Raw genomic sequence first — 11,877 nt, 5'->3', positions numbered from 1 at the left:
TTTTGGATTCAGTGTGCATAAACCTTTACTCTTAAACCTTAAAACTTTACACAAGTACCACCTTAAACTGAAATTTAAATATAACAATGAGAATTTCCTTTTTGACATGCTCTATAATTTTTACACCAATCACAACAAATGGGGCTTTGTGACCAATCAGAGCAGAGTAAGCTCTCAGAAAGGTGGTGTCAAGAAAAACCTGATCCTTGAACAAACTGTTTCAGACACAGAGAAAAATGAGGTGAAGCTACAATGCATATTTTTATTGAATTTTTTTTAACATTAATGTAAAACTATTTTAAAACTAAATTGGAAAGTTTTAAAATAACAATAATAGGGGGCACGTTAATGTACGGTTACTTTACTCACAATGTGTGCAACCATTTATATTACTAAATGCCTTGAAATGTAATTATACTCATATAGCTTACATATGTAAAAAAGACAAGCTTTTACAACACCCTCAACCTTATTGTTTTCCTCATTTAGACCATAAAATGGTACATTTTTAATAAAATGTGTGCCGACAGCGAGCTTGACTTGATTTGAAACACTTGTTTTGATAGAATTGCTTGGCTTGCCCTGAAGGTAACTATAATATACACCGCAAATGATCCAAAATGGGGAAATTATGCACAATTTGCACATAGTACGCATTCAGATGGCAAAAGAGCAGTGAAAGTTAAGTTGTTCCTCTTTGAGGAGAAGGAGCAAAGTCTTGGCATAGCCCTGCATGCCTTGGATCAGTGTCTTGAGAGAGAGTTTCCAGACGTTTCCCCCTCCCCCTCTCATATTGCAGTAGTTTGGAAAAGTGAAGCTGTATTGGAGACTCACATTGGCCTCGGGCAGTATATATATGTGTCTCTATGGAGCAAACCAATCATGCATTACATGGAAACAGCCACAAAAGGCAAAGTCCACATGTGCGAAGAGTCTACTGCATCTACACTGAAATAGGGAAGAGAATGAATATATACAGTATTTGACATGCTAGATCTCTGAGGCACTTAAATAGGACGTAACCAATCATTAGATGGTATTTTAGAGTGGTACTACTTGCAAACCATTCAAAGTTGTTGCTGACATGCATCTTTAGGGTGCAACATATTCACACGTTATTCATTGTACATTGCAGTATTTGCATTTCACCACTAGTAGGCGTATGACACTGTAAGATGAACACTGGGTAGGGAGAGTAAATGATATCCAGTACTCACTGTGCAGTCTTTGTACTCTGTAGACCTCATATTGCGTAAATGACTGTTCCAGCCCTACATTCAGACTGCAAAACCTGTGTTTTTTTTATTCATTAGTCTATAATTGATTAAAAATTAATCATAATAATCAGATTATGTTACTTTTAAGTTTTGCTAAACATGTGTATGAGCTTTGGAATGTTCACCTCAAAATGATATCACAGCTTTTTCGCTTCTTACCACTTGAGGATGTCCACTTTCATGTGTCAGAACGATTACTTGCCCGCAGGCTGTTTTTTCAGAGCTTATGTTCTTACGTGCTTGGGTGAGTTAAGAGGCTAAAAACAGACCAAACACGTTTCCCATAAACATTTCATAGGAAAGCTTTAGATGACATGTGATCTATCAACTCTCATGTATCAACAAAATAAACCTGTGCAGTTCATTTGGTTCTGTGGAATGTCTGAATGTTTACTTTATGATTTCTCATGATAGGAACTGAAAAAGAAGAACGAGAAAGGGGAGCGGAGTCTTTTTAATCATTTTTGGTCCTTCACTGTTTTAAAAAAAACAGTCTCCAAGAAAAGGTTTATTTTTTTAGAGTGATTACCATTTTTTTGGTTCCTCAAAAACATATTCAAAATTTAAGTATTTCAGTGAACAGTTTTTAAGTAACATTTCGCTTAAAGGTTCTTCATGGAGCCATTTGTGTTAATAAAAAACTTTTATTTTTAAGAAAATTTGATGAACTGTTTATTTTGCAGTATAAAATTACCCAGTCCTGAGCTCACCTGTTCTGTATTGATTTAGTAATTTTTTACATCTTTAGAATCACCCAAGGAGAATGCAGGTTTCTAATACATGTGGATCTGTTCATTTATGCGTCTACCTAAGTTAAAACAATATATTAGCAATTTTTGCATGAAATTAGAATTTAATTTCACATTTCTGTGTGTAAATAAAAGCATTGCAATTACTGATCCAGCTTTTGTTTCCTAAAACATGATGTTTTTGTACCTGAGGGCAGTTTCAGAGGAGCAGGTATTTGCCCTGATCTTATCCTTCACTCTTTTTGGACTAAATGACAGTTCTTTGTATTTCTTTTTTGACAGTGAAAAATGACAGTTGGTTAGTTTTGTGTTGATAAAACTTTCATAGATACATAGAGTATGGGATGAGAAAATCTTTGCACATGAATTGATTTCTGACTAAACTATATATTTTTAAAAGACTTCCTTTTTTGTGTTCTTAGTCAGAAAAATATATTGCACATCTGCCAACATTTCAGGTATACAGGTATTAATATATGCAGTAATAATCGGAAATTCAGCACTGAAATATTTTAAATAAGTAGGCTAAACATAATTTTAGAAAAAGTGAAAATATTTAGGATAAAATCGGACTCTTTACACTGAGTGGGCGTTTAAGTCGGCATTTTGTTAGCAGCTATTTTGTGGGTGAAACAAAAAACGGAGTTTGCATGCATGAGGAATGTCCAAATTAAGGATCCAAAATATGCGACTGCATTCAAAGTTGCCAACAAACACACGAGGACGTGTGGACTTTGGAGAGGTGCTGTTGTAAAAGGGTAAAACATATTTGGAGCTTTTTATAATAACGTTTAACAAGTTAAAAAAGTAACAGATTTTACTTGAGCTCGTACAGCATCTAATTAGCCCAGTTCATTTATTTATGGACGTTCACGCGGAACAAACGTTTTTTAAAATAAAAAATCAAGCAAAAACTATTTTGCAGTGATATAAGACAAACATGATGTAAAATTATGGTAACAGCATAGCATATTATATCAGGCTAACGTTGCATTTGCGTTAGTCAAATTAAAATCTTAAATTAAAATATATCTTATGCATTTGTACACAGAATTGTTTTTTACTTTATTTACACTTTTATATAGGTTTGTATTTTGGAAAAAAATATAGGCTATACAAATGACTCTTTATTAGAATATTAATATAAGAAAATGATATAAAAAAAACTGAGTAAATCGCGCCTTTTTAACATAAAATACACGAACAAAATTATAGTAGAGGACTCAGTGCGCTTCCCATCAATATTGTCACATTGACGTTATTTTTACTATTTATTATTTAATTTTAAAACCTCCACAGGGTTTTTTTTTTTTTTTTCAAAAAAGCCAATCATGTAGGGACGGACAAACTATTTAACTACAAATTGATATTTAAATTTGAAAGAGAGGTCCGCAGGTCTACTGAGAATATTATGAGCTCTAATCATTCTTGGCTTTGACCGAGCAGTGTCTGATGAGGAACTCGAGAGGTTAAACATTTGGCTTTGGACTTCAGGGAGCTGTTGGAGCTTTTTCGAGCAAGAAGAAAAGCAAATCTGCAGCCTCGACTACGTTATAAGCGTAATTAAATAAAGTAGTTTTTTTGCGCATGTAGGCCGCGCTTTGCGCATTTAACAAAGTCCAGCAGGGGAGATACTTTTTTTTTTTTTTTTGCAATTTAATCATTTTAAAACTAGGCTATATGCATTGTCTCAAAATCCTAAGACAATCAGGCTTTTTAAATTTCTGTAAAAGTCTAATCGTACGTATAATGATATAAGATCACATCACAAGCCCTGCACTTGTACTCGTCTTCCAGTTTATTTATGTTCTTTAATGCTGAAGGCATCTCGTGACCCTTTAAAAGGAGAGCAGAAGTCATTTAAGGACACTGTAACGAGCACTAATGACTTAAAATAGATTAAATGACATTTTAAGTGACGCTGCTTTCATGACGAAGGTTGTAATGAACTTCATTCTATATTTATCTTGTTTAAATAAAATTAATTTGAAAATGACTCATATTTCAGAGTTCTTGTAAAAGCATTGATGCACCAGTGATGCACCTGCAGGAAACGCACACGCACGCTTTACGCACTCACGCTCAGCTTTTTTTTTATTGATGTTATTTATCTTGGGGACAGGATAATTGTCCAGTGAGGTCTTTATTCTGCCATTGCCAATTTAACATTCTTAGTCTTGCATTACATGGCTAAAAAGCTGTCTGATAAATATTTTAAGGCAATTTTAAAACACCGTTTTTTGTGAAATCCTGCTAATCTCATACATTTTGGAAATTTACTGCTTTATACAGTTTTTATTTTACTTTAATTTCACTAAGTAAATAGAATTAAAAGTGTGCGAACATTTTGTAGATGTTTTTTTTCTTAATTTATTTATGTGTATTGATTATTTTGGTGCAAAATATAATTATATTTGCTCCATTTGACCAGAACAGAAATTCAAGACTTGGTCATTAAATATATGTATTGATGGAAATTGAAGACATATCGCAGTTTCGTATATTTCTGAATAATATTATTCTGACAAAAACGAGCTTCAAGTCGCTGACCCATATATAAAGTATTATATACCGTACAAACTACGCCATCAAGTGCAGTTCTTCTAAACGAGTGGCTCCACTGCACACACACACGCACACACACACGCACTGACACACACACACTCACGCCACCCCCGTATTTCATCAATTCCTTCTCCGCGAGGACTGAAAGATGTGTGTATGGAGCTCAGAACACCGTCTGTGTTGCCATTCGTGTTGTAAGAAACAAAAGAACAGACGAGGCATTGATTCCTGTCTGTACACAAGGACATCTATGCGCGCTGCATGTGCAATGCTGCAAAAGCTATGAGACCGACGATTCAGCACTGTAAATTAAAGATACACGACCAAAACAACCGCCAGCACCTTCAGCCAGTGCACTCTCTGCAGCAAGCCGTGCATTAGGCTACTGTAATATCTTTATTTTGCCCTTCTGTACCTTGTAGCGAGGATTTCGGATTGGACGAGCCTCGAAGACTTCGCGTGGGACGTTTTGTATTTTGGTCAGTGTCCGGGTTTATTCCTCCCATCCGAGGAGCACGGATTACTTCTTTGCGAAGATAAATGGATACGGAGTTATAAAAGCACCCGACGAGATGACCAGGCGCTGAATCGCAGAACTACAAAAGCCTCTAAAGCTGTAACTTTTTTGGGGGGGAGGTTGGCAGTTTCGCTTCGAAATGGTACGTTAACAAATCAGTTTCATCATTATTGTGTCGTTGCTCCAAAAGACGAGGTAGATCACGAGTTGTGCACTCTTAAAGTCAAATGAGATCATCATCATCCTCATCATCATCAACACACAGGCGCCGTGTTTCGGTTTTCCCCCTTGCTTTCTCTCTTACCAGCCGGTTTCTCCTTTTTCTCGTTGGTTTTCGGCCAAACGTAAGGTTTTGTGGGAAAGGCTTACAAATCCTGGTGTGTTATTATCGCTATTGAGAGGCGTAATGGTTAAGATAGCGACCCAGCGATTTGCCTTTTCTCTCCTAATGAAAGTTATTAGTTATGTGACAGTCAAAGGGGAAAGGGTGTGTGTCGGTGTGTCTGCGTGTTAACCACGGGACACCGAAGGCCAAGTTGAAGTTTAAAGCCAGAAGCCCGACAGTAGAGTTTGCTCAGCAGAAAATGGCCGCAGGCTCGCCGGCATGAATTTGACATCTACACCGGCAGAGGCGCTCCCTCCCCGGCAGAACTCTTAGATGGTGCGCGGTAGACACGACCGGGAGTTCGGCTTTGTTTTAGAAAGTGCTTTTCAAACTGCGGTGTCTTGACATGTTCGTGTAGAAATAGCAAACTTAACTTGTAAATAATACAAAGTAACTGTCAGAAATTACCTGTGCTAGACAGATAAAACAACTTTCAGCCAAGCAAATGTTTAAAACTATATTGCACTATTATAGAAGGCTACTTCCATGTTTTTTGGAGAGTATGCACTGTACCACATGCTAGCAAGTAATCTTTAGTAGGCTAAATACGATGCCGCATGAAGGATATGCAATAAATCAGAGTGTGCATAACATAAGAGTAATGCTGTCATGGAACTTTTTTGTATGGGTAAGAAATGGCTCGTTTGCCCTTTAAGGGAAGGCATTCAACAAGAGACTTAATAACTATATTACTCACTACTGTTACATGATAATTTACGCGTATGTTAACACAGACTAATTATGATAATCCTAAAATGTATACTCAAATTTGCTCTCTGGAGGGATGTTTTAACTTTATGTACTTTCAGGAAGTATACGTTTTTTCTCCCTCTTTAGTTTTCAGGTTAATTACAGACTGTTAAATCATTTCTAGTAAATAACAAAAAAAGTTCTGACACTTTTATTTATTTAAATATTTATTTAAAATTTATTTTAGGGTTATAGTTTTTATGTTCATGTATAGGTTATTGTACTGTTCATATATTAAATATAATACACTCAAGAACCTGAACCAAAAATACGTGACCATTTCTGAATAAGTTTAGTATAAATTATGATCCTTTTGGATATGACAGGTTAGGTAATATTGGCATAATTCTGTAATTTTGAGACGTCGGTGTGTGTGATAGCTCTCTCCCTGGTCATACGCAGTGCGCTCAGTGCATATTCAACAGAAATAACAGGTGGTGTTTACACTTTTCGTTTTAATAGCCTGTCTTGTTTTACACGTTAATGTAAGTCAGTGGACGCATATTTTAATTTATTTGATCTCCTATCTAATAATTTCTGAAAAGTGTTAGGTTTATAAAACTTTAAAAGTACACCTTTGAGTTCTTGATTTGGCAAGCTATGCATTTTCATTACTAACTAGGCTAATAGATAACTTTTAAGTGAATATATTTGCCACAAAGTGGCATGTTAATCCCGCACTGGCTTATGAAAAGTTTGTACATCTCAAGCTATAATAAAAAGAAAAAAGGCTCATTGAAAGTCGCGCGCGCTGAAATGCATTGATTTCATCCTATATATTATATCCATAATTACACAGTTTTATAGATTTATGTCCTACTTACATGTAAATCTAGTTTTTAAATTGAAAACTTACCTCTGTGTGTAAAGTAATAAAGGTGTGTTGCCTTATCAGGCATTGTTTATGGAATTTACGCGAGCTGTTTTTATCCACTCACCTCACCTCACATGAAGCGATAAGCCTCGAACACTTTGTCATGAATGGATGCATGCATGTGCGTTCTCTGTGACGCAATGTCCGCGCGAGCCTGGCTCTAATCGCTACTTTAGCAGTGCGTGTTGCAGTGAAATAGTTTGGAATACGCGCGCGGGTGAAGCGCGCACAACGTTCCTGCGTCCGAGCTGGATCAGCGCGAGAGGGAAGAGCGGTGCGTGCGCACTGGCGAACAGGGGAGAAAGTCGATTGGCACTTTGTTTCGCACCATATGAGCTCCAGAAACCGAGGCAAATAACTTTTTTGGGGTTAATTTCACGGACTTAACGGATGCCCCTGGACAGTGGAAACCACAGTTAGCCTCTCTTGCTCCTTCAAGTACTTTCTTTGGGATGGGCTATTTTCATAACGTCATTTCATTCCTCCCTCTTTTTCATTTTCTCTTTCTTTGATTCTTTCTCCTACCATTTCCTAAATGGAACAGATTGCAGCACCCCACGCGTTTTCCTGCATGCAAAGTTTGGTTTCAAGCGTGTACACCGTTTGCGCGTTCGCTTTTGTCGGGCGACCCTTGATTTAACGGAGTTGAACTGAAAGTCAGAAGTGGCGGCGGTGGAAGTGTTAATCATGATGAGGCTTACCATGATTAACTGTGAAAAATGATCCACTAACTTGTCGGTGTTTTGCCACATTTCAAGTCACGCGCTCCCCTTTCAACATGATGTATTCTCCTCTCTGTCTAACTCAGGTAAAGTGCTTATTTGTGTCTTTCTGAACGAATTGCTCCTGATCGCGCGACGAGATTTCAGTTCATAAAGGGCGGGATGTGCTCTGTGCTTCTCTTTGCCTGTTTACCATCCATTCATACAGCACTAAACTGTTTACCCATGTCTATATTGTTATGTATTTCAATTATTGAGCTTGTACATCAGTGGCAAATCAATTTGACGAGGTAACACGAGTCGTTGTTTATCGTTGCATTTAAGCTGGAGTTTATGTACAGTAGAGTAGACTTTTGAGTGGATAATCATCTGCTCTACTTTAAATCATAAACTAGAGGGGAAAGTTGGTCACAGTTGAGGTAAATGAAACTTGTTAATTTTAAACATTTGGCTTTGTATTATTTATGGTTAAGTTAATTCTTTTATACTTTTCCCAAGCTGGAGAAAATATAAAAAACACCTAAGCATAGTGGATTAGCTGTCTTATGTCTATATTATCTGTAAAACCTGATGATTCTATCAATTAGAAAATATATATTTATGTAACTACTTAGATAGAGATTTAGGATGATATATATTCAAATTTGGCTTCATTGCTTTGGTTTCTTGTGTGTTTTTAAAGTTTGCGATTTAATAGGATAGGGCCAAAAAGTTGCTTATTGAAGTGTTTTTTTTTAGTCTGCTCAGTTTTATACAGCCAGTCACTTGAAAAGATCTAAAACTAAAGCATTCTAGAAGGAACAACACTGAAATCAGCTTTTTTTTTTTGCTGCAATTGAAATTAATTTGATTGATTTATATTCATTTATTTGAGTCAATCAGATCAAATTTTATTGAAATATGTCTGCAATGCGATAGTGCTCAGGTGTTAAGCTAATGCGATAGTATTTGAAAAGTATTTTGTCAGCAGTCTGAATTGATACAGTCACAGAGGGTTTTTAAGGTCACTTTACTGTCTCAAATTGCCCTACTGTATATATTAACCCGAGTCACTAGGATTTTCGATGGCCGATGATTGCTTTGACCTTGACTTTGGTGAAAAAGTTGCAGCTATAGTGAATATTTTTGCCTTAGTCTGTTTTAAATTACACATTGATTTTCTCTTTGAAACTTATTAATAATATTACAAAATATTCAAGTAAAACAGATTAAATTGTGTAGAAAGTTAGCACTTGTAACAAAACAAAGATTTAGAAAAATGTTTTGGATATCTGTTTGATTAGAAAGTTGTTCCCTATTTTTGAATTGAAAAACGCCCTTACTTACTGACAGCCATAATGACAGTCCGTTATACCTTTCAACTGGACATCGAATATATGTAAATTGTAGCTATGTTTATGAAGGTCAAACTTTTGTTGACAGTTTATCTTGTGGTATAATTCGACTCATACTTCATACCAATCTTTTATTTAAATAAATGCTCAGGAAACCTTTGGGATTTGGTCTTTTGAGTTCCACAAATATGTATTGTACTTTTGAGCTCTTAGTGAATGTGTTCAAACAGGTAACAGCACAAATACACGCCTCACCCTGCAGCGCTTGAATTTATTATTAAACAAAAATTAGATGGGGCTATGTTTCAGTGCACACGTTGTTTTTTTGATTCTATGTGACAGAAACTTGTATTAAGCTATGTATTCATAAACTCATTATCGTCTGAGTAAACTTGAAGAGAGTCCAAATGTAATTAAAAAAAAAAGTGAAATCTTAAAAGTTTGCGCGACCTAAACACTTAACACAGTTGATCGGCAGGTTGCAATAAATATTTAGAAATGGAATAATCTCTGTTGCGTTACAGATCACTGCGCCAGCAGTGTGGACGCCTTTGGTTTTGTTAGTAAGCACTCGGCATGTCCACTGCCTCTCTGGGCTCAGTAGGATAATGTAATGTAGGAGCCTGCAGCGTTGGAGGGAGACTCGCAGCATGCACGCAGAGGTTCTGGCCGTTGTCTGAGTGAGTGTGTTGGGCTGAGAGGGAGAGAGCGAGAGGGACAGATGAGGCGTGTGCCAGACTCCACCGCAGTCCCGCTGGCAGCCAGAGGGGCCTTTCACTCGGAGCTACGCTGTACACACACTGAAGCTCCCAGTCTGTTTCATATGCAGTCATTATCACAATTCTGTCTGCCGTGAGCAGCAACTGCCTCAGACTTTAGAGCTGGTGAAGAACTATATATATATATATATATATATATATATATATTAGGTGTTAGTTTTTACGGTTTTAGTTGTTGTGTACGGCACTGCAGAAATTCAGACATTTATATATAAATTTTCGCACATATGTGGAAACATGCGTGTTTATATACACTCAAAAAAGACGTTTTGCTGTTTTTTTAAACAACTTATTTAAATTGAGCTGAAACAACACAATTGTTTAGTTTTTGGGATAACTTAATTGTTTTATATTCAATCCACTTAAATTTATAAAAAAGAAATGAGTTAACTTAATTCCTTCATGTTGTCCCAACACAATTTGTGTTGAACTCAGCATTATTCTTTGCCATTTTTTGTTTTGCATTATTGTTATTTTTATTATTATATATAATAGTTGTCATATAGTGTTGGTATGATTGTAAACTATGTTAAAACTGATTTATTAGTTGTAGAATACATATAATTACAGTACACCAAGATTTAGGATATCGCTTCATATTTGCTTTCATTGCTGTGGTTTTAGCTGTTTTCTTGCTTTTTAAATGAGCAATTAATAGGATGTAGTAAAAAGTTGGTTGCTGCTGTATTTTTAGTCTGCTCAATGGTACACATCAGTCACTTAAAAAGAAACAAAAACTGAAGCATTCTGGAAAGAACAACATGGACTTGCCAGACACCGGCCCTTTTTCCTGTAATAAATTGTAATTTACTTGAATCCTATATATATATATATATATATATATATATATATATATATATATATATATATATATATATATATATATATATATATATATATATATATATATATATATATATATAAACTGTAAGTCCAGAGAAACTGAGATTTTTCAAATGAAGACCTCTTAAAAAATCTCAGTTTCTCTGGAGTGACAATTGATAGTTATGTGTTCGAGTAAAACTTTTTTTTTCTTCTGTAAACTACTGATGATATTTTTTCCAAGTTATAATAACAATGTTGTTATTTAGAGCATTTTACATAAAATAACAGAAAGGTCCCATGTATTTAGATGTGTTTAAAGTAAATTTTAGACAACACAAAACACAATACCAGTGTTTTAACACTTTTAGAGTTTATAAATCATAATTTAGTGTAAAAATGCAGATTTTCAGTCCAGCAAATAAAAAGATTTGTTAATCTGACCAATTTATAAATGTAACTCTTTTAAAAAAAAAACAACAACTTTAAAACTCTTACCTGTGTGTAATTATTTCTGAAAAAAATCATATCGTAGGTCATTGTGAAACAAATTCATGAACCAATGGGTAATTAATTTAGCTGACATGACTTTGTCCGTGTACCAAACGAAAAGAGTTTTGTGCCTATTTTCTTTTCCTTCATATTTACGTTAATCCAGATACTCACTGATCAAATGTGTTTGGTTTGGACAGACCCAGTTTGGAGCGTATTTGCCAACAGTTATAGAGTAGTTTCAGTGGGAGATCTGAGAGGCTCTATTCCCTCCGAGCTGGCAACATGCTGTCCTGCCCCCATTCCTCATCGATTCATTCCGTTAGAGCCGCAATTAGTCCCCCCCGGGACAGGAGAGGAGGGCCGATCCGAGCGGCGGGCCTTTCTGAGACACTGCACTGACCGACAAAATACCATGACATCTGAAATCATGCTGGTAATGAGAGCTGGCGTTTTCATTCTCGTATTTCCATGCTAAATATTCCAGAGCCCTTTCGTTCCAGTTGGGCTTAAAATGATGTTTCGTTCTCGCGGTGTTATTTATTTCAAGTACAAAGTTTTGCTTATCATTTTAGCTGTGCATGGGTAGCCGGTTTAACTGATGTAATGAG

The 11,877-nt window shown here is 35.9% G+C and overlaps 1 protein-coding gene across 6 annotated transcripts in view; it reads left to right on the top strand.

Annotated features, from left to right (window-relative positions):
* Positions 1-11,877, top strand: part of nfic (nuclear factor I/C) — a 242,356-nt gene that overhangs the window by 26,590 nt on the left and 203,889 nt on the right. For 4 of the 6 annotated variants that reach the window (XM_056463757.1, XM_056463758.1, XM_056463755.1 and 1 more), the window contains exon 1: positions 7,331-7,925. The exons of 1 other annotated variant lie outside the window; for it this stretch is intronic. In XM_056463757.1, the coding sequence (XP_056319732.1) occupies positions 7,896-7,925 (30 nt within the window). In that variant the 5' untranslated portion in view covers positions 7,331-7,895. Of the gene's footprint in view, positions 1-4,676; positions 5,251-7,330; positions 7,926-11,877 lie in introns of those variants that run through there. One more of the 6 variants, XM_056463754.1, reaches the window with a different exon arrangement.

The sequence above is a fragment of the Danio aesculapii genome, chromosome 8 (assembly GCF_903798145.1).
Source record: "Danio aesculapii chromosome 8, fDanAes4.1, whole genome shotgun sequence".
In the NCBI taxonomy this organism is placed as follows: Eukaryota; Metazoa; Chordata; class Actinopteri; order Cypriniformes; family Danionidae; genus Danio; species Danio aesculapii.
This window is presented reverse-complemented; position numbering and strand designations above follow the sequence as displayed.